At 41.1% G+C, this 23,801-nt stretch overlaps 1 protein-coding gene across 7 annotated transcripts in view; it reads left to right on the top strand.

Moving 5' to 3' along the window:
• Positions 1-23,801, top strand: part of NIN (ninein) — a 94,870-nt gene that overhangs the window by 41,523 nt on the left and 29,546 nt on the right. For all 7 annotated transcript variants that reach the window (XM_081147424.1, XM_081147421.1, XM_081147425.1 and 4 more), the window contains 12 exons: positions 3,506-3,545; positions 4,700-4,890; positions 9,139-9,285; positions 9,756-9,920; positions 10,844-10,980; positions 11,303-11,443; positions 11,688-11,862; positions 14,408-14,518; positions 14,901-14,990; positions 16,910-17,048; positions 20,961-21,082; positions 22,187-22,692. In XM_081147424.1, the coding sequence (XP_081003550.1) occupies positions 3,506-3,545; positions 4,700-4,890; positions 9,139-9,285; positions 9,756-9,920; positions 10,844-10,980; positions 11,303-11,443; positions 11,688-11,862; positions 14,408-14,518; positions 14,901-14,990; positions 16,910-17,048; positions 20,961-21,082; positions 22,187-22,692 (1,964 nt within the window). The remainder of the gene's footprint in view (positions 1-3,505; positions 3,546-4,699; positions 4,891-9,138; positions 9,286-9,755; positions 9,921-10,843; positions 10,981-11,302; positions 11,444-11,687; positions 11,863-14,407; positions 14,519-14,900; positions 14,991-16,909; positions 17,049-20,960; positions 21,083-22,186; positions 22,693-23,801) is intronic.

The raw sequence follows: 23,801 nt of genomic DNA, 5'->3' as shown, positions 1-23,801 counted from the left end.
ATGTATCGTTATATTTTTATGCCCCATTGTTGAATATTTAAATTGTTTTCAGTACTCTACTCTTACCAAAAAAAAGCTAAATGCACGTATTTATGTCTCTGTTTTTATTCTTCCTTTGATTTTACTGCCATATGAAATTATCGGGTCAAAGAGTATGAATATTTTTATGGCTTTTGATACATTAAGCCATTTGCTTTACTAAAAGGGTAATATCCATTTACACTGCTGCCAGTAACATATAAACGGCCTATTTTAAATTATGGCCTTGATGGTAATAGGAGTCATATCTTACTATTCTAATTTAATGGGAACAGAATGATTCCTTGGTTTTCATTTATACTTCTTTGATTGCTGTGGAAATGAACCTTTCCCCACATTGTTTAATTGTGTTTCCTCTTATGCAAATTGTCTGTTTGTATTCTGTGCATATTTGCTGGAGACTTGGCACTTTTCTTACAAATTGATATGAATAACAGATACCTCCCCAGGGCCACCTGAATGAATGCTTGAAGTTGAAACGTAATGAAAAAAATTTGCAAGCATAAATTTAATATGTACTACATAAACACATGTCCAATAAAAATAAGACATTATATAGTGCTTATTATGTGCCAGGCACAATTCTAAGCATTTTACCCATTTTATAGATGGAGAAACTGAGGCAAAAGAGGTTAAGAGACTTGTCCAAACCCAACCCGGTAGGTAAGCCAGGATTCAGAGCCCGGCAGTACTCCTCCACATCTGTGCTGTAACCCCCACAGCTCCATCTCTTATTAGGGGTGAGAATCAGAAAAAGGGGGTACCAGGAAGTACTGCCCTTGGGATTGAATCAGATACACGCACCCAGTCTCATAGGGAGATGCTGAAGACAGTATATTGTAGCTTCTTGCTCTTCTGAACTAATTGCTCACTATTTTAAAATGAATTGAGAGGTGAGCAAATGTAAGCAATAAACTTTTATGTAGCAAGATGCACACCTTGTTGCTTTAGGAATTATTACCAAGGATTTTTCAAAGGTGTGTTTGCATTTTCCAGCTGTATCCCAGAGGGGGTCCCTTTATTAATTATTCATGCCCAGTGATACTCTTTCTCCTCCCATTTCTCCTGTCAGTTTGTGCTGTTAGAAACCATCCCCTGCTTGTGATTTGGTAGGTTTTATTTTGACCAAGTGGTGGTCTTAGACCATAGAAACCTGTTTTATTTGTTTTAGGTGGATTTAATGGATTTTATTTTAAGGTGTGTCCAACTTATAATGGGAAATGAGGGTTTTTTTTGTTTGTTTTTGAAAAGGGTTGGAGGAAGGTTCTCCTTTTTTAAAAAAAAAATTTCTTTATTGATTTCAGAGAGCAGAAGGGAGAGGGAGAGAGAGATAGAAACATCAATGATGAAAGAGTCGTCATTGCATGTCCCTGCTGGGGTAGAGCCCGCAGCCCAGGCATGTGCCCTGACCAGGAATTGAACCGTGATCTCCTGGATCCTAGGTCGATGCTCAACTGCCGAGCCACGCCCGGCTGGGCCTGAGTGAGTTTTCACATTTGGGGTGCCACAGCAGTATAAACATTTAAGTCATTTGCTCTGTTAGATGAGGAAATAAATAGGGAAGAACCGACGGGGCAGGGTGCCTCCATTCATGGGCTTTATTGACTTAAAACTGTTAATATAAAAACAGTTGAATTCTGCCCAGAAACAATAATGTTGGAAAATCTATAGAAGCCTATTTACTGCGCTGCTCCCTCCCCACCTTCACCAGGCTTAGAGGCTTAGACATCCTCCCGGTAAGAGAGAGGTTTTTTTACATGGAAATGTGGGCTGATGAAATTGTAATCACAGACAAACAAGCCAAAATCACATTGTGCCCTGATTCGGTTTCCACAGATACCATGTGTATTAGTGACTTTCAGTTGTAACCTGAATGAATTGCAGTGAACTTACGTATGCTGAGTTGTAGCTTTTTGATGCCTTTCCTGTGTGGCAAGAATAATCCATCCCGGCATTGCCAGTTTGTGGTTTCAGTTTAGTGTGGCAAAATTTGGGGAACTGTCTGAACGGGTGCTGTCTTCAGTATGTCTCCAAGTAAAATATGGAACTGTGATGCCCTGGTGGCCAGCTGTCCTTCAGGTAAGAGGAGAGACTGAGCGAGTGTGGAGAGGAGCAGAGTAAGTGTGCTTAGGTGGCCTGAAAGAAGTACCTCAAGCTACTGAAGATCAATGCGTAATCTAAGAATTGTAGGCGGCGCCCTGCCTGCCGTGAGCAATGCAGGCTCTGGAGACAGGAGGTAACCAGGCCCATTTTTCTGTTGAGCTTATCCTAGGATTCTGAGAAATCGGTTCGTCCTTACTACTGTTCCGCCATCACAGAGAGCAGGCCGCTCGTTCCTCAGGTTGGCTCTTTGCTGAGACAGCAGCTGGGCTTTGAAAGGGGGGGACACACCTGTTCTCGGGGGGTTGCCTGCGACGGTTGTAGAACGTCCCAAAGGCGGCGAGCAGGCAGCTCGCTGGGGAGGCCAAGGCCACTGCGGACCTGCTCGCTGCCACTGGCTGGAGCAGACCTGTGCCTTTTGGGCCAGTGGAGCAAGCCCTGGGTTTGGGTTCTGACTTGTGTCCTTGACTGAGGGCTTTTGTGCACTAACTCAAACCACACCTGTATGCTGTGACTTGGAAAAGACCCAGTTGTAACATAGCATGACAAGGGGATAAAATGGTCCAGACCAGATAAATTTCACTGCTTTTAATGTAATTTATTGGCAATGTATATTTTCTTTAACTTGAGCTTTCTAGCCTACCTGTTTTGGGGTTGCATCTCTGCCCTCTTACTGTGTCACAGACACACTAGAATCATTCTCGCCTCCCTGCTTCTGCAAATAGTAACTGCTCCTTACTTTCCACTTGGCCGTCTCATCCTTCAGGCCTCAGTTTAGACAGTGGTTCTTTCAGGAAGTCTATCTGGATCTCCTAAGTCTGAAGGATCCCCGTTAGGAAGCCTCGTAGCATCTTGAACTTCCCCGTTGTAGCCTTCAATACACCACAGTATTGTGCTTCCTGGTTTGACTTTTTGGTTTTTGTTTTGTTTTGTCTGCATGTCTTCATAGCATGTAAACTTCTCGAGGCAAGAACTATGTTCTTCCTGTTCGTAGTTGTATTTTAGAGATGTAGCATAATACCTGGCGCCCAGTAAACATTTATTGAAGAACAGATTCATCAGCGCGTGCATAGAAACCCTCGTTGGTTGGTGGACTCTGGCGTGGTTTTATTGGTTGTGACGGATTGTGCTGTTGAATAAGTGACCCCACAGTTATGACAGGCAGCTCCTTGGTGAAATACTGCAGAAGGCTGTGTGGTGTTTCTCAGGAGTCTCCTCTCATTTGGCTGGTCGAGGAGAAAGCACCAGAAGGTCCTGAATCACGTAACTCACGCAGAGGGTGTTTCAGAGCTGGAGAGCTATCTGGTCTTAGGAAAACGGAGTGAGTTCTGGAAGCACACTGATTTTCTTCTCTTGCCTTCTCTAGCACTGGAAGACGCAACGCAGTGAGGAATACGAAGCAGAAGGTAGGAACTGAGCGTGTGTCAGGGAGGGAAGGGCTGCCTTCAAGGGGCATCTCTACACTCCCCTTCCTGCCTCTTCTAGCCATCTTCCTAACAGCCTTGCATGCTGGAGGCCAGCTAAGAAGCAACCTTAAGAACAATAGCAACAAAAATTCATTCCCAATCGATAGCTCAATAGTTTTAAAATATTAACCCTTAACATCATGCAAGATATGGTAACTAAGATGTAGCAGTTTACCATGGGTTACTCTCATATATAGATTTTGAAATTTATCTGTGAACCGTCCTGAATTAAATAGGGACCTTATCTTTCAACAAGATTTAGATATACTTAAGAAACATCACTTGAAACCTGTATGGTTTTATTAACCAGTGTCACCCCAGTAAATTCAATAAAAAAATACATCAAAACACGTTGATCTTCTGGCCAGCAGATGGCACTGTGGTTCAGCTGACAGAACCTCAGCACGTTGATCAGCCTACCCTGGCAGGTTAACTGTACTTGAGTGCAATTACCTCATGTTCTCTAGGTCTCCAAGCTGGAAAGATACAGCAGTAATGGGCTTAATCTCTTGGATAAATAACACTAAATGCTCTTCTCAACCCTCCAAGTTCTTCCAGGCACACAAAATTGTGCCAGTAATTATCTCATGTTTAAGTAATGACTTTAAAGACTCTAATAGGTAAGTGGAAAGTTTAACTAGAAGTGAGAACTTTTAATAGAAGATACATTTTGATTTTTAAGTAAGTAGTTTGATCCTTAAGTCTTGGTAGCTGTAGTTGTAGCAGGGTGTATAAAGCTCTTTAGAATGCCTCTCAACCAGCCTTCCCTTCCACTCACACCAAAGTCTAGGCCTGTGCATGTTTTCCATTGTAATGAAACAGGACTAGCACCTTGGCGTGACTGCATAGGAAATACTTCTTACATGGGGATGACTGCCAGTGAGCAGAAAAAGTGCCTCTTTGCTCTTGCTTCAGCCTGAGAACCAATGGTTCTGATGCACTTGCTTCAGAAGCAAATCAAAATGGAATCAACATTCATAGTCTTTTTTTTTTCCATCGTTATACTTTCAAAAAGCACTTTTTTTTTTCTTTGAGAATAAGTGTCTCTCTTTGCAATCCCTTCGGAGACAACACCAGATATGCTTTCATTCCAGGCCAGCTAAGGTTTTGGAACCCAGATGATTTGAGTGCCTCCCAAAGTGGGTCTTCCCCTCCCCAAGACTGGATAGAACAGAAGCTACAGGAGGTTTGTGAAGATCTGGGGATTACCCGTGATGGTCACCTGAACCGAAAGAAGCTGGTCTCCATCTGTGAGCAGTATGGTTTGCAGAATGTCGATGGAGAGGTAAGCCATGCGTCACATTTTTATTCGTGAATAATAATCATGATAAAAGCTCAGCGGGCCACAGGCCAGGAACAGCCATATTTTGGCTTCCTCCAGTATGTTATAGAGACTCTGTTCTCTTTTTTTCCTAGGAAGTCAGCCACGAAGATTCTGTCTTTGAGGAGCTTGTGTTATGATGTAGAAAAGAAAAACTGACAAGAGCTGACCCCTACAGAGCCCGTACGGGGTGCCCCTCACTGTGCGAAGCACTTTACCCCATAGTCAGATACTAGCTCAGTGCAGCCATGATATCAGATGTACAGGGTGTCCCCCCAAAATGTATGCACCCTTTAACAGCTGATAGCTCAAGGTTGAAAATGAAATGTATTTTAATCAACAGTGCCTTTGTAATTATTCAAAGTGTGTGTATACATTTTTGGGGGACACCCTATGTTTGTAGACATGGCAGTCATGGGCTTGAATGTGGGGAAGGCGTAGAGGAAGGATTAAGCAGGAGGATTTGAGTTGAGGAAATATTTTGAAGGCCAAGTTGATGAGATTGGGTTCTTGGAGCGATCTCAATATCATCCCCGGGTTCTGCAAGGACTGAGTAATATACAGGAAAAACTGACTTGCTGAAGGTGGTCGGGGCAGCTTTGGGCAGGCATATTGGTGTAAAGAGAGCCTCTGGTTGAAGACCAGCCAGGAGCCATCACAATATTCTGGTCATGAAGAAATGGAAAAGGCTAGTTTGGTGGTTTTGAAGATAGAAGAATTTGAAGGATTCCCCAAAACTCTTGGTAAAATTGTGAGCTTTGCATTTTCTGAAAATTTAAGAATGGAATAGGCAGGAAGGACTGGGCACAGGAATAGTTATGAAACATAAGAATATAAAAAATTCCAAGATTTGCCTTTCAAAGAGCTGAAAATAAGGATTAGAGGGACTTAGAAGTTAGGGCTCAGTTGTAGCTTTGGGAATCTTTGATTATAATAATATTTGAAACCATGCTGTCTGTTTGCTCAGGGGATAAGTGTTATTTCCTAAACGAGAAAGAGATTTATCATCAAAAGCTTCTGGGCAGCCTGGCTTGCAAAGTCCTTTTTCCCTTCTTCCATGTGTATGTGACTGTTTTATGCCATTTGACTACCTTTTTAATGGCTTGGTGGTCATTTATTTTTCAGTGGTGGCTGTTGAGTCATAAAATTAAATTTAGGAGGCTAAATTATAAACCAGTGTAGTATGTACAATCTTAGGTGGTTTTTGCCAAGAAATTCTGCACAAACTTGGATTATTTATCTAAGAACAACTCTTGGAATAAACTCTAGCCACTTGCGGGGAGTTGCCTCTTCTGTGGCGGAGTTTCCAGAATGTAGGAGAAGTAGCACATTTAGTTATTTTCCCCTGATCTGGTGATGAGGAAAGGATTGCGTTTTGACTACAGCTTTTACGCAGTGCTTTTCCTCCTCTAAAAAACCATGTCATACTATAGTACTTGGTGTCATTAACTCTGGACCACAGAGGAACTGAAAGTTCAAGATGATTTCATCAACGTACAATTTGGAATCCTAGAATTTTAAAACCGAAAGCAATTTTAGATTTAGTCAGCCCCTCATTTTCATAGATAAAGGGAGTGAGATCACTACCGCTTGCCGTTACCATGAGGCGGGGACTAGTCACTGGCTTACGGCTATAACTTGTCCTCTGCTTTCCAGAAGCAAGGACATCTGTAGGGCAGGGATGGCAAGCTGTCATCCTAGATGCCAAACAAGGCCCAAAGGCTGTTTTATTTGGCCTGCCCAATGTTTAAAAATTGAGCTTTTTTACTGCACTTTTTTAAATCAGGAAGTCTTTCTAAAAGTTAGATTTGGCTCCATTTTGCTGACAGTGAGAAGGGCCTGGTGCCTTTGGACAGGGTATGCCCTCGTGTTCAGTTCACTGCTTTAAATGGCTTACTTTCTGTTGTCTCAGGACCATCCTGCCTCAGTGTATCACCTGCCTGGTCTCTGTGGGTATTTGTGGTTCGTGGTCTCTGTTCTAGCGCATTAGTTCACAACTTACGCATTGGGAAATCAACCATCCAGAGACCTGGCTGGTGTATCACGGGGAGTAAGAATGTCCTCGGGGTTCTGGATTCGGCTCCTGCACAGGCTGTGGGGGGTTCCCCAGTTGCCCAGTTGACCTGTATTTTTTTGAGCCCAACCCTGCTCATCCACCCGCTTCTGAATCCACACACTTTTCATTCACCATTTGCCCCCCTGTGTACAATAACTGGCAGGACTCACTTTGAATGGATCAGGTGATGGGTAGAATGGATTTAGGCAATCGAGAAGCTATGCATGGATTTGGCCAAGTTCACCAAGTCAAGCAGTGTGGGTCTAAGGTTAAGGCCAAAACATGCTTGTTAACTGCAGTCAGCACAGCTAGATTTTACTGCGACTTCTAGTTTAATGGTCCTGAAGCCCTAGTCCTCTAAGAAAGTGTTCTTTTGGTTGATAAGAACAAGACCGAGAAGCTAAGGGATCTTGGAAACCTCAGAATCTTGACCCAAATACCTTTCAGTTTCATCACACAATTCTCTATTAGGAACTGTTGCTCCTGCCAGAGATTTCCACTCTTTAGAATGGTTTTCTTGTTTTAGAGTCCTCTCCACAGGAAGTATATAAATAGAAATGGAAACAGATGTTTCCTATTGGATAGGAATTGGAAAAAAGCGTTTGAGATTAAAAAAATGCCTCAGGCAATTACATGAAGAATAAATTCAACAATTCTGAGATGACAGGAATCCTAGTTATAGTCCAGACTTAGGAAATGAATATTGAGAATTTGAGGATGTGTTACAGAGAAGCCTTTGTTAGAATGGACCCACTTAACTGTAGGCTTAATGCAGCAAGAGTAAATTTGTTGTTTATCCTGTTTATTACTTAGCAACATGGGCATCACCTGAGAGCTTGCTGGAAATGAAGAATCTCAGGCCCCAACCCCAGATTTAACTATATTAGAGCCCACATTTTAACAAGATTCTCAGGTGATTTCTGTTTTGTTCCTTGGAGGCATGTTCCTATAGAAAAATTTTAGCCCCCACCAAATAAAGAGGAATCCGACTGCTAGCAGGAGAGAGAGGTCTTTCGCTCCCCTCCCTGTTTTGTGTTTCAGTGATTCATCTACATTATTCCCCTTTCTATTCCTCTGTTGAGCTAGGGAATAAAGTATCTCCTAGGCAAGCCTGTAGAAGGGACTGCAGTCTGGTGTCATCTTCCCCGACTATACGATGAGGACCACTTGACCACTGTCAGAGGTTGCAAAATGACCAGGCAAAATTCCCTGCTCTTTACATCTCTTGGAACCCTTCTCATCCCCCACACACAAAATCCTTCTTAGCCAATTTCATTTCTCTGGTGCTGACGCATTAAAACAAATAAAAACCCAAAACACACAGTATTGTTCCAAGTAAGATTCTAAATCCCAAGTCATGGGCTTCAGACCCAAACTCTTAGATCATTGCAATCTGTCCCAGACCAGATTCTCTGTGTTAACATCCTAATGTCAAAAATTTAATATAACTACAATATTATGTAGAGTCACCACAGTACAATGGCTCCATGTCCAGCTAACTTCTACTGTTACAATACTAGGAAGCTGTATCTTTATATTTTTTAAGTAACTTTTTAACTTGTGAGAATAATGTGTAGTAACATTAAAAATTAACCTGCTCTAGCCCTGGCTGGGTAGCTCAGTTGGTTGGAGTGCCATCCCATGCTCCAAAAGGTTTTGGGTTCAATTTCCAGTTAGGACACATACCTAGGCTGCAGGTTTGGTGCCTGGTCGGGAAGTATATAGGAGGCAGCCAATTGATGTTTCTCTCTCACATTGATGTTTCCTTCTCTCTGTGTCTCTCGTTTCTGTCTCCCTCCCTCCCTCCCTCCTTCCTCCTCTCCTTTCTCTCTAAAATCAATAAAAGCATATCCTCAGTGAGGATTTTAAAAAAAAAATTACTTGTTCTAAGAGTGTGAGTAAAAGAAAATACAGTTAATCGATAATTTGTAAAGATTATGAAGGTGCTGAACTGGACTTTTGTTTAGTTTGTGTGAGGTGGAAGGACCTATTACTGAAAAGGAAAATAAATTCGGTGACATTAGAATAAAGGGACATGTTATATTTCTAGATTCCTGCAATCAACATTGGTGCCAATTTCTATTGGCCAGAAGTGTACTTTGGGCCTTGTGCTATTTTGAGTGAAACATTTAAAATACATGGTTACCCTTTTCTAGGTGCTTGAGGAAGTCTTCCATAATCTTGATCCTGACGGGACCATGAGCGTAGAAGATTTTTTCTACGGCTTGTTCAAACATGGGAAATCCCTCACGCCATCCGCATCGACTCCATATAGACAGTTGAAAAGGCATCTCTCCATGCAGGTAGGAGACAAACGGGAAGGGGTGTCTTTGTAAGTAGAAGGCAAGCCCATGTGACTGCTTTTTCATGACGTCATCGGTTGTCTGAGGGAAAATACGGGGGAGGAAGAAGCAAAGGAAGATTAAGAAAGACTTTACCATTAAGAAGGAAAAGTTGGGTTTGAGAAACGACCGTCAATTACAGGGCGGGAAGACCCCTAATTGTGCCCCTTAATGTTAGCCGAAAAGGAAAGCCGGTGTTAAGCAGAGACCCGTCTCATCTCTGGCAAGAGCGGTGGTTGTTGACAGGCTTTGCGTTCTTGGCTCCCCTGGGAGAAGGAGACCGAAGGGGCTACGTACGTGACTTTGCCCCCCCGCAGTGTGAATTGGAGAAACACATCTTCTGCTCCCTGCCGTCAGGACTGACCAGTTTGCGCCTTCACCAGCATCTTGTGGAAATGCCTGAGCGCGCTCAAGTCTCTTTCTCCTTCCAGTCTTTCGATGAGAGTGGGCGACGTACGATTCCGTCGGCGATGACCAGTACCATCGGCTTTCGGGTCTTCTCCTGCCTGGATGACGGGATGGGCTGTGCGTCAGTGGAGAGGATCCTCGACACCTGGCAGGAGGAGGGCATTGAGAACAGCCAGGAGGTCCTGAAGGTGTGGCAGCAAAAATGGCAGAAAAATGACAAATCGGGAAAGGGTTGAAAAATTCCAGGTTTTTTTTGAAACTGTGGTTTGATTTGATTTCTCCTTAATGATACTTCTGTTCACAAAACCTCAGAAATAAGAGGTAACTTTGCCTACCCACTTTAACCAGGAATCTGTTGCTAACTACTTTCCATGTTTTTAACCCCTAAATTGATAAGAGAAATACTCTTTTTTTAAATTTTATTTTTATTTTATTTTTCCATTACCATTTAGCCCCTCTATACCCTCTTTCCTCTCCAGCCCTCCCCCTCCACTTCTGCAATCACCACACTGTTGTCCCCGTCCAGCGTTCTCTCTCTTTTTTTTTCTTTTTTGCTCAATCCCTCCCCTCCCCGCCAGCACTCCCCTAAAGAGCTGCCTGCCTGCTCTCTATGAGTCTGTCTCTATTTTGCTTGGTAGTTCAGCTGGTTCATTAAATTCCACATGTGAGTGAAATCATATGGTACTTGTCTTTCTCTGACTGGCTTATTTCACTTAGCATAATGTTCCCAGGTCCATTCATGCTGTCACAAAGGGTTAAATTTTCTTCCTTCTTATGGCAGAGTAGTATTCCATTGTGTAAATGTACCACTGCTTTAAAAAAGAGAGAGAAATGTTCTTAACTGATCTCTGGTTGGTAAGGATTAGAAATATACCACTGTGTTTATTTAAAGTGCCAGATAGCATTTTCTTTAAAAACATAAATAACCATGTTATGGTTTCCTTAAAGAGAACTTAGTCATGTTCTGGACTAAAGACTATTCCTTGGCAATCACTAAAGAAATGTAATCATCCGTCTTCTAGACTATGAATTTGGCTCTCTGGGTTAACCCTCATTTTCTGCTTTCAGAGGATAGAACTTGTGATTCTCCTGAACTTGTTTTGGTTTCTAGGCCTTGGATTTCAGCCTTGATGGAAATGTCAACTTGACAGAATTGACCCTGGCCCTTGAAAATGAACTTTTGGTCACCAAGAACAGCATTCACCAGGCAGCTCTGGCCAGCTTTAAAGCTGAGATCCGGCATTTGCTGTGAGTTGGGCAGAAGGTTCACCTGCTCCATTCATTCTCTTTTCTACTTGTCCAGCAAGTCATTCAGATGCCTGTGACATACCCTCTTTCATTCCATATGCAAATGTGGCCAATCTGCCATCATCCCTCTGCTGTGAAAATGAGGGAGAGCTTAAATGTACACATAGGTTTTTGAAGGGAGCTGTGGAATGTCTTTGTTTTGGAAGGTTTTTAGTTGTCTTGGTTTTGAGTTTGTATTGAAGCAAGCCAGATGAGAGTCTTTTTGGGTCTACTTGTTGCTTAGAAACAGTTTCCCTTTAACTCGGTCTATTTCTGATTCTAGGGAGCGTGTTGATCAAGTGGTCAGAGAAAAAGAGAAGCTACGGTCAGATCTGGACAAAGCTGAGAAGCTCAAGTCTCTAATGGCCTCAGAAGTGGACGATCACCATGCGGCCATAGAGCGGCGGAATGAATACAACCTCAGGTGCGACTGGTAGGGGCGGGTCCCTCCTTGCCCAGCACCCTGGCGCAGAGCCGCGGGCTCAGCCTGCCTGCTGGCCACACCTGGCTGGAGTGAGTGGGGTCTTGCTAAACCTAAAGGAAAGCAGGATGCACTAGATACTTTCTCAAATGGCTTCTCCTCTCTGACTCTGTTTCCATTTTTGGTGGATCCACATGGGGATCTCCCAGGGCTCTGATGGCAGCTTGTCGGTCTTTCCCTCTCGCAGGAAACTGGATGAAGAGTACAAGGAGCGCATAGCAGCCTTGAAGAATGAACTCCGGAAGGAGAGAGAGCAGATCATGCAGCAGGTGGGCAAGCAGCGTTCGGAACTTGAGCAGGAAATTGAAAAGGCAAAAACGGAAGAGAACTACGTCCGGGACCGCCTTGCCCTCTCTTTAAAGGTAATCCTCCGGTTGGTTCTGTGGTCTATGTCCTGCTGGGGAAGCCGCAGCTGTGTGAGAGGCCTGCACAGGGCTCAGTCACAGGTTCCCAAAAGTGTACCCCACTGGGTCATGACCCAGACGTAGCAGAGCCCCACCCCGGGATCTTGATTTCAGGGGTATCCAGGCTTCTGGTTCATCAACGGTGGTGTTTAGTGTCTTGTTTTTTCCCCCCAAAGCTGCACTGGTCCTCAGGCTGATGCTCTCCCCTGCCTTCCCCACCCCCCTCGCTCTGAGCAGATGGCCTTGTCTCCTGCCACACAGAGCCCGTCAGCTTTGCTTCCCTGCTTCCAAATGTGCCATTTCCCTTACACATCCTCTCCTTCCCCACACCTCATAGAGGAAGTGATCCTTGTCTTTCCTGGGCTCTGACACCAGATGCTGTGGTACAGTGTAGTCCAGGGATGAGCGGGGACGAGGGTTCTGGTCTCAGGCTGCCTGGTTCCAACCTGGATACCACTACTGACTGGAAAACCTTGATCAGGGCACCCAGACCTGTTTCCTAATATGTAAGATGGGCACCATTGTTAGCCTTACCCCGCTGCCTAGATACGGGCATTAAATGAGACGATTCACAGACAGTGTCCGGAAGGTAGTTGGTACATGTGGAATATTCACTACTGTTGAGGTTATGAAAGGTTCCCAAACTCCACACATCAAAAATTGAGCTAATTCTTGCTTCCTAACCATCAAACTATTTCCTCTCTCAAATTTGCTCCCTACTCTCTGTCACCACCACGTGCTGTACGTCACAGGGGACTAAAATCCCCAGTCATCCTCGCTCGTCGGGCTTTAGGTCTTGCTGATGCTGTGCAGTGCCTCTCAGCTGTGTCCACTTCCTCTCCGTTTCCACAGGCTGTGTCTGAATAGGTGCAGAGTTCATCACGATTTCTCAGTGGACTTGATGTGCAGCCTTTCTTCTACCTGTCCGACCTCCGTATGGCCACCAGAGTGACCTTACTAAAGAACACTTACAATCATGCTGTTACCCTTTGTAAGGGTGCAGTGGGGTAGCACTGAGGGCCCCTGAAATGGGGCTGTCAGGCCTTTGTAGCCAGGAACCGCCAGCAACCCCCCCGTGTCCTGCTCCCAACCCCACTGCAACTGCCATCAGCCCGGCTCCTCAGTGGGCTTTTGTGCTCCTTCACCGCTTTCCCCAACACTGCGGGCCAAATTCCTTTTTTGTTTCCATTTCACTTACTTTGTTCTTGCCAGAGATAGCTTAATTTTCTATTGCATCATAGGTCATTGTATGCGTATCTAACTCCCTCCCCACGGTCCAGACTGTGCATTCCCTGTTGTCAGTAACAGAACCTGATTCCGCAGTGTCTAGAGCACCAGCACAGGCCTCACACACCAAGATTGCTTCTCACTATTTAACATCTAAATTTAGACGTACTTGGAAAGGTTAGAGTTGTAGAATTGGCATTTGGGGGGAAGGTAGTATTTTTTAAATGCTTCACGCACATTCTTTTTTACTTCATATTGCTGTGAGAGGGTGTGAACAAGAATGTATTAACATATTGGCTCTATATTCTTTTGGCAGAATGTACTTTGAAAATACTGTTCTTCCAATCAGCCTTTAACATTGGAATAGAAAATAGGTCGAATGGCACGTCTGTGTGATTCTATAGATATATATATTTTAACAAATGTGGGTGGAAGTCTTTCTAACAAGTATTATATATGCAGGGGTAAAAATCCACCCTTTGTAGACTTCATTTTATGTGTTATTTTATTATAATAACTTAAACATATACCAAGTATGAAAAACCTATATGTGTGTAACTTTTACATCTTTAAACCAAAATAAAATTGTAAATTAAATATAAACCAAGCTCTAAAATCACTAAATAAAAATTGATTTTAGGGTTATTCTACTTTTTGTAGTTTTTCTGACTTCTCTTTTGCTGTTAGCTGAACGAACCAGTTTTCTCTCATTTAATATATGTTGAAAATGTTTTGGATGTCATTCAATTTTCTGCTGCAATGTTGTCCACTAGAAAGATAATGCAAGCCATACATGTAATTTCAAATTTTCAAATAGCCCCATTAAAAGGTTAAAAAGGAACAAGTGAAATTAATTTTAAGTCATTTTTATTTAAGCTAATATCTCCAAACATTATCATTTTGATGTAATCAGTGTACAAAAATTATTATTGAGCTATTTTATGTTTTTGCACTAACTCTTAGGAATCTGGTGTGTATTTTACACTTACAGGCCTGTGTGCTATTCTGTACATACTTCAGGTGTTCAGTATCCATGTGTGACTGCAAGTGGCTACATATTGGATGGCACAATTCTGTAAGATTGGAAAGAAAGAGGAGGCAGATTTTAGATTATAAGATAAATGTCCATTTTTTAAATATTTACTTTTGTCTAATCTGAAACTCAAAAATGAACAAATTCTCAATCTACAGCACTGATTTTTGCCTCATATAAAATGGCACAACACTTTTCTTATTTTTTAATCTGTGCCTATTTAATTTCCCTAAATTTCTTCAGGAAAACAGTCGTCTAGAAAATGAGCTGCTGGAAAATGCTGAGAAGTTGGCAGAGTATGAGAATCTGACAAACAAACTTCAACGAAATTTGGAAAATGTGTTAGCAGAAAAGGTAAATCTGTTTAAATGTGACTTCCTGAGATGCAGCCCAAAGTGTAGTTTACCCAAAAGAGCAGAAGCAATGCCACCGAGAAAATTCCTGTTAGGGAATGATTTAGGTGGCTAACGGAAGCAGTCATTTCTGCAGAGAGTTCATTAAGAGGGTGTATGTGAGGAAAACATTGCAGGGCACTGAGAAGTGGTCTCTGTGTTAGTTGAACACATCCCTCTAGAATGTTCTTCCCATCATCCAGTTGGTGGTGTTCCTGCTTAAATGTCACATTCCTTTCGTACTCAAGAGACTGGGTGAACACCAGAAACTGGAACCTTTGGTATGTTATAGGTCAGAGAAGGGCAGTTGGGAAAAATGACAGTTTCTGTTTTTCCTTTTCTAGTTTGGTGACCTCGATCCCAGCAGTGCTGAATTCTTTCTGCAAGAAGAGAGGCTGACGCAGATGAGAAATGAGTATGAGCAGCAGTGCAGGGTGAGTGAGTGAAGAGAACTTAGTAGGCGGAGGGTAGGTTTGTTGTAAAGATTCAGTGAGTGTCTACGTGGAAAGTGCTTAGAGCAGAGCCTGGGATATTGTAAGCACTTAACCCAAGTGTTAGGTATTAATGTTATTATTAAGTATCTTGAAATATTAGGGAATCATACATACTGCATTTAAGTCTGCTTTATCTAGGTTGGAAACAACTGGTGCTCACAGAAAAATATAGTTTTATTCCGAGTAGAGGAATATGTGGTCATGTTGATGTGCATATTCCAAAATTAACTCTTCCTGATTGATCATTACAGACCTAACCTGATGTAGTTTGCTTTTGTCCTGTGGGAGTTTCTTTCTGATTACATTCCTTTATTTACTAAATGCAAATAAAGCAGAAACCACTCAGATCTTTAGCTAGTAAGTCATTACAAATTTCTACCTGAAGAGACAAAAAAAATCCTTATATATATAATAGAAATCTTGGATTTTTTAGCTTGGGTATTTGAATTGGTTTTCTTAAACCACAAACACTTGTTTATTCTAACAAGGTAAGTAAGCATAACTGAGTTCTGACTGCTTTAGATGAACATTGTAATTGTGCAGAAATGAGGAAAACAGCACCTCCTCTTGAGGATGTTTATAGTTTGCCTTCTCAGGAAGTTTATATGTATATCTTGACTAAAGAAATGAAACATTCATGCCACTTTTATAATTAAATTTTGGCTCTTGGCTCTAATCAAATAGAGGTGTTTTCTTTATATGTCTTTAAAGTTAAGTATGTCATCAGTAAAATCTGTCAGCTCTATCTCCAAAAATTCCCCAAATCCACCCACTTCTTTATTTATTTTTTTTGAAAGCTTTTCATAACTATACAGTTCTTCCATTTGAGGCGTACCATTCACTGTTTTTTAGCATATTCACAGAATTGTGCAACCATTATCATAATCAAATTTAGAACATTTCATCACCCAAAAAAGAAACTCCCATTTCACTTTGCTTTTCTCTCTCCCATGACCCCAGCTCTGAGCAACTAATAACCTACTTTCTGTCTCTATAGATTTGCCTTTTCTTTACATTTCATATAAATGGAATCATACAATATGTGGTTCTTTGTATCTGGCTTGCTTCATTTAGCATAGTGTTTTCAAGGTCCATCCACGTTGTAGCTTGTATCAGTACTTCATTTCTCTCAGGTGCTAAATAATATTCCATTATATGGCTATACCACATTTTATTTATCCATTCATTAGTTGATGGACATTTGGGTTGTTTTCAAGATTATGAATAATGCCGCTGTGAGTATTTGTGTGCAAGTTCTTGTGTGGACATATACTTTCATTTCTCTTGGGTACATACCGAGGAGCGGAATTGCTGGGTCATATGATCACTCTGTTTAACTTTTTGAGGGACTGCCAAACCTTTCCAATGGGTTTGCACCAATTTACATTTCCACCAGTATGAGTTTCAGGTTCTCCACATCCTTGTCAGTAGTTATTATGGTTTGTCTTTTTTATTATAGCCATTCTAGTGGCTGTGAAGTGGTATGTCATTGTGGTTTTGATTTGCATTTCACTGATGGCTAATGATGGTACCTTTTCACTTGCTCATTGGTATATCTTCTTTGGAGAAATGACTGTTTAGACCCTTTGCCGAATAATTAAATGAGTTATTTGTCTTGTTATTATTGAATTTTAATAGTTCTTTATATATTATATATTATTATATGTTATATAGTTACAAGTCCCTTATCAAATATATAATTTGCAAAAAACTTTTCTCCCATTTTGTAGGTTGTTTTTTTTTTACTTTCTTTGATGATATCCTTTGAAGCACAAAAGCTTTTAATTTTGATGATGTCCAATTTATTCTTTTGCTGCTTGGTGTCACATCTAAGACTCATGTTGGTTTTTAAACTCCAGGTATTACAAGACCAAGTGGATGAACTCCAGTCCGAGCTGGAAGAATATCGTACACAAGGCAAAGCTTTCCGACTTTCCTTGAAGAACCCACTGTCGGAAGAACTTGATGTTAACAGTGGTTGCCTTGAACCTGACCAGGGTAAGCCATTCAGACGCTAGCTTTTCAGAGTCTGTCTTTGACTTTTCTTTTTGATCCATGATTGAATGTAAAATGGACAAACTTTGGCAACAATAACAACAGAAAAAGACTTTGGCAATACTATTTTCTTGAGCTATTTCGTTGCGGTCAGTGTTTTCATTTGTTCTTGAAGCCTCTGTGAGAATATTTTTATCTGATTTTGATATGCAACAACAAAGGAATGGAAAAATCAAACCACAAAGATATTTGCTTTGTTTAAAAAAAACACAAAAAACAAAATAATCCTGGCCACAAGTCTGAGAATCCAGGCCTTGGAAGTGTGAATTCAGACACTGAGCTATTGCTGACTCCTCCCTTTCTAAAAGAGTGCCTGACTGGTATGACGATGGTTTTGGAGAGTGGACCAGCCAGAAACCACAAAATTTGGTTTTCTTATGCTGGCTGTGCTAACTGTCTGCATTTCCTCTGCAAAACAACAAATAAAATAAATGTGTTGGTTACCTGTGTCTTTGAGGAAGATTTTGAATGGCAAGGTTGGAAGGCAGAGTTGTTAGGGAACCGTCCTCTACTCATTGTCAGCTCTTTTCCTCCCTCCTGGTCTCCTGCCTCTTTCTTCCAGTGTGTTGAGTTTGAATTTCAGAAAGGACTCATAATAAATTCTCCTGTTATAAATAGTTTTGTCCACTGCTACTTATTACTGGAGTACAGGTCCTTATAAGTACCTATTTATCCTAGAATAAATAAATTCTAGAATTTATATGGAGAAGGGACAAAAGAGCTTAATGAGACCTTTCCTCTGATTCTACGTCTGTAGCCTTACTGTAGTGTAAGGATGGAGCCCAGGTGACAGTATGATACATTTCAGAAGCTTTTCTGGACTTTTCCATAGATGACCAAGTGTTGGGGTTTCTCCTCATGGGTGCATGAAGCTGTACCATCTTGGAGTGGTTGACACCCCAAGTATCACTTACCAGTTGGGGATATGCCATGATGTACGAAGCAAAAACTCAAAGCAAGATCATCAATTCCAGATACTGGATTTATGCCCTTTCTCTCATCTGCCTGTGTACCCTCACACGAGAAACATTTTTGAGTCCCCTGCCTTAAGAGATTTCTACATAGTATTAGATATAATCATTTTGTCTATGTACTAGCTGAGCCCCCAACTTAATACTTTACATTTCAATGTCCCTCTCAGTCACCATCATGGGCAGTTGCAAAGGTGAACTCATATGGTTGAGTTGAGAAAATTTCCCCCAGACTTCCTATATCTGTGTTCCTAAACTATGCCCTATTTGTTTTGCCGACTGAAAAATAATATTGACTGGGTGTTTCATCACCAAAAAAGATTTATTCAGGAAAAAGAAAAAGTTGCGACCCAGTGCATGACAAGCCACGTGCACACACGAGTCTGTGTACCGACCGGGAGGGGTATTTATATAAGGGGAAAAGGAAGTTAAAGGAAGGGGAAATTAGAACCATAGAGCTTCATTATATAAACACAGAGTTCTTCCTGTAGGGTTATCACAATTTTGTATAGTGTGAGAACTGTCCCCATAGCCCTAGCTCCTCCCATAAGCCCTCCCTATTGATTATTTTAAAGTCTGAGTCAGTAATTTGAGGTGGGGACTCCACCTATTCTACAGGAATTAATATTACAATAATCTTCTGTAATGTTGAATAGTGAGTTGGATATCTTGACCCATGAAATTAATACCTCAAGGCATAGCGGCAAGTATGCTGGTCTTTTATTCTCCTGCCCCATTGCCCCTAGCTAATTTGTGTGTTTGTTTTTTTAAATTTTGTATTGAATTTATTGAAGTGACATTGGTTAATAAAATTATGTAGGTTTCAGGTGTACAATTCTATAATACATCATCTGTATATTGTATTGGTGTCCACCACCCCAAGTAAGTCTCCTTTCATCACCATTTATCCCCTTTACCCACTTTCACCACCCCCACCCCCCACACCTTTTCCCTCTGGTAATCACCACACTGTTGTCTGTGTCTATGAGGTTATTTATTTTTTTGCTTAATCCCTTTATCTTTGTCACCCAGCCCTCTAACCCCCTACTCCCCTCTGAGAGGCTGTCAGTCTGTTCTCTGTATCTATGAGTCTGTTTCTGTTTGTTTCTCTTGCCTGAGGAGATATATCAGAAAAAATACTGCTATGAGAAATGTCTGAGATTTTACTGCCTACGTTTTCTTCTAGGATTTTTATGGTTTTGAGTCTTGCATGTAAGTCTTTAATCCATTTTGAGTTTATTCTTGTGTGCAGTGTAAGAAGGTGATCTGGTTTCATTTTTTTGCACGTATCTGTCCAATTTCCCAACACCATTTATTGAATAGACTGTCTTTACCCCACTGTATGTTTTTGCCTCCTTTGTCAACTATTAATTTACCATAGAGGCTTGGGTTTATTTCTGGGCGCTCTATTCTAATTCCATTGATCTATATATCTGTTTTTATGCCAGTACGAGGCTGTTTTAATTACTATGGCCTTGTAGTATAGTTCAGTATTAGATAGCATGACTCCTCCAACTTTGTTCTTCATTCTCAAGATTGCTGTTTCTATTCGAAGTCTGTTGTGGTTCCATTTAAGTTTTTGGAATATTTGTTCTAGTTCTGTGAAATATGCCATTGGTATCTTGATAGGAATTGCGCTGAATCTGTAGATTGCTTTGGGTGGTATGGACATTTTAATGATGTTAATTCTTCCTATCCATAGACACAGTATATGCTTCCAGTTATTTGTATCTTCTTCATTGTCTTTCTTCAGTGTCTTATAATTTTATGAGCATAAATCTTTTATATCCTTCATTAAATTTGTTCCTAGTGTGTATTTTTTTTTGATGCAATTGTAAATGGGCTTGTTTTCTTAGTTTTCCTTATTAATAGTTTAATATTGGTGTATAAAAATGCAACTGATTCCTGGATATTTATTTTGTATCCTGCTACTTTACTGAATTCATTTATCAGTTTCAGTAGTTTTTTGGTGGAACCTTTAGTGTTCTGTGTCTATAATATCATGTCATCTGCAAATAATGACAGTTTTACTTCTTCCTTTCCTATTTTTAATGCCTTGTATTTCTTCTTCTTGTCTGATTGCTGTGGCTTGGACTTCTAGTTCTATGTTGAATAAGAGTGGGGGAAGTAGGCATCCCTGTCTTTTTCCTGATCTTAAGGGAACAAAACTTTTAGTTTTGCCCATTGAGTATGATGTTGGCTGTGGATTTGTCATATAGGGCCGAATTATGTTAAGGTATGTTCCCTCCATTCCCACTTTGTTGAGAGTTTTTATCATAATTGGGTGTTGAGTTTTATTGAATGCTTTTTCTGCAACTGTTGATATGATCATATGATTTTTGTCCTTCATTTTGTTTATGTGATGCATCACATTTATTAATTTACGGATATTGTACCAACTGTGCATCCCCAGAATAAATCTCACTTGATCATGGTGTATGATCTTTTTAATGTATTGCTGGGCCCAGTTTGCTAATATTTTGTTGAGGATTTTAGCATCTATGTTCATCAGGGATATTGGCCTATAATTTTCTTTCTTCGTAGTGTCTTTACCTGGTTTGGGGATTAGGATAATGCTGGCCTTGTAAAATGAGCTTGGGAATCTTCCCTCCTTCTGAATTTTATGGAATAGTTTGAGAAGAATAGGTGTGTGTTCTTCTTTGAATGTTTGGTAAAACTCACCTGTGAAGCCATCCCATCCAGGACTTTTGTTTATTGGAAGTTTTTTTTGATTACTGTTTCAGTTTCACTAGTTGTAATCTGTCCATTCAGATTTTCTGATTCTTCCTTATTCAGTTTTGGAAGATTGTGTATTTCTAGGAATTTATCCATTTTGTTCAGATTGTCCAATGTGGCAGGGTCAACAGATCTCATGTATTTTCAGGGCTTGATTCTGAAGAATGCAATCCAATGAATATGAGCATCGAGGCAGAGCTGGTCATTGAACAGATGAAAGAACATCATCACAGGGACTTATGTCATCTAAGACTGGAACTTGAAGATAAAGTAAGTCTTTCTTATCAGTCCTGTTCTCTAATTTCTTTGAGTTCTGATAAGCTTTTGTATGTAGTACATTCTCAATTCTTTGTTCCGATAGAGCAGCACTTTCTATATATTTTCTCTCATGTCTTGGTGACTACCAGAAACACAGTTCCTCAGGAAGGTAAGGCCTTTTCCTCATAGAGTTTCTCCAAAATGTAAGATCTTCATTTTCCAGCAAGCATAAACTTGAAGGCCATTATTTTATTTTCAACTTGTTAAAAAATGTCTTGATAAAACTAAAAAAGCCCTTTGCTATAACATTACCTCTTAGATACAAGTTCTGAATGTTGGCCTTCAAAACCCTTCCTTAACCTTGTTGCTTCAATTTCTTTTTCCGTTTTTCTCTTTTACCATTCCTTTGAGTTCCCTTATCCTCCAGTCAAACCAGGCAGTTTGCTGTTTTTCATCAGACTGTGCTCTTTGGCTCATGCTATTACGTGCTATGTTATTTCTATCTCTCAAAAGTCTAGTTACCCTTCAGAGTTTAATATCAAATATTACCTCTTGCATGAACCCATTCCTGAATTCCCCCCACCAAATGTGATTTTTTTTCCCCTCCTTTGACTTCCCTGGTTACATTGTAGCTCTTTTTTTCATGCCTTTTATATTTTTTATTCTGCCTTGTAGTATACTTCTTTGTATTTGTCATAACCACATCTAGACAGGTTTCTCCTTGATGGCAGGGACTATGTCTTACCCAACTTTACGTCCCCACGAGGCTTGCTGAATGCCTGATAGGTGTTCAATAAATATATGAATTTAATTAAGTATGGTAAGCCCCTAAGTTTGCAGGTGGAAAGGATGCCTGGGAAGACAAATGGTATCTATGTGAAGGTCTAGTTAGTTTTAATAGAGTTGTTCAGAAACTAATAAAATTCAACCAAGTTAAAATAAAAGAAAGCAAACCATGCCTGATTTAATCTTATTTAATGTGTTTTTGAATTGTTACTTTAAAAGAAAATGGGAAAACTGAGTAACGTATTGTAGGAAAGAAAGTACTTCTGCCCCATCACATTTCCATGGCCTCGAGCTGAATAACTTGGCGGCGGTCTCGCTTTCTGGCTTCAGGTGCACCACTATGAAAAGCAGCTGGATGAAGTCAAGGCTGCCTGTGACAGGGAGCAGGAGAGCATGAAGCAGAAGCATGAGAATGAAGTGCACGTCTTGGAAAAACAAATAAGTGACCTTAAAAATGAAATTGCGGAACTTCAGGGCCAGGCAGCAGTGCTCCAGGAGGCACAACATACGACTAACTGCAGACACGAGGAGGAGAAGAAACAACTGCAGGTGAAGTGGGAGGAGGAGAAGACTCTCCTGCAGGAGAGGCTGAGGCTGGAACATGAGACGGAGCTCAAGGACCGGCTGGAGCAGGCGGAGGAGAGCTGGAACCGAGACAGGGAAGGACTCCTTCGAAATGGCGCCTGGACAGAAGAGAAGGTGAGGGGCTTGACTCAGGAACTAGAGCAGTTCCACCAGGAGCAGCTGAAAAGCCTGGTGGAGAAGCACACTCTTGAGAAAGAGGAGTTGCGAAAAGAGCTCTTGGAAAAACACCAAAGGGAACTTCAAGAGGGAAGGTAAGAAAAGGGGGGAAATGGGACAACCTGGGGTGCTGCCTGTCACAGGCACCGGACGTTCCGGTCAGTTAAGGAGACTCTGATAAATCAGAAGGCACAGTAGCCCCTTGATTCACTAGATTCTTAGTCTTTCGACCTGTTTTGCCGTTGTTCAGACATAAGCCTTCCTTGGGGTCATTGAAACTGTTTTTCTTTTACAAGAGGAAAGTATGCCTCGTATCAGACTTGTATCTTTTTTTTTAATCTTCACCAGAAGATCTGTTTTTATTGATTTTTAGAGAGAGAGGGAGAGGGAGGGGGAGAGAGAAACGTCAGTGTGAGAGAGAAACATCCATCGGTTGCCTCCCGTACATGCCTCGACCAGGGATCGAACCCACAAGGTATGTGCCCTGGCTGGGGATCAGACCTGCAGCCTTTTGGTGCACAAGATGATGCCCTAAACGGAGCCACCCGGCCAGGGCTCAGACTTGTATCTTTAAGAACAACAAATGAGGAGAAGATTGTCGCAAATGTGAGTGCTTCCTAGTTCAGGCCTGTTGTTTTCTAAGAAAGGCTATTTATAACCTAGATTCTGGGCAAAGTTACATTTCATCCCAGAGTTATGAAACACGGCTTTGTGCTTACCTCACTTGCATAAAATCTCAGGTACATATGAAGGCTTTGCCGCTTCTTACTCTGATGACCTCAGTTCTACTTCGTTAAATAGGAGGCGAAAGCATAATGAATTTAAAATGTGTTGTTTATGTGATTACTATCCTTCAATGTATACAATTAAAAGGATTTTTTTTTATATTCCCCAAGTTAGGGGAATATAAATTCATTCGATCAATTTACCCTGAAATATCAGTTTAAGTTTTTGGTTAAAAATCTAAAAACAAATACATCCAGGAGTATGCCAAAGAACTTTTTTTTTTCTAAAGTTTTCTTCTAAATGCAGAGAGATTTAAGTACTGAGTCTTTTAAATGAATTATGGCTGCTGGTCTTGTCTGTCAGAAATTAGATCCCTTCTCAGTATAAATGAATCACAGAGGCATAAGTGAAAACTATTTTTAGGAAGTACTTAAATTGTTTGGTTGGCAGCTCCTTTCATGCATGGGAAATGTTTTGC

This window comes from Miniopterus schreibersii (assembly GCF_964146895.1).
Source record: "Miniopterus schreibersii genome assembly, chromosome: 1".
In the NCBI taxonomy this organism is placed as follows: Eukaryota; Metazoa; Chordata; class Mammalia; order Chiroptera; family Miniopteridae; genus Miniopterus; species Miniopterus schreibersii.
This window is presented reverse-complemented; position numbering and strand designations above follow the sequence as displayed.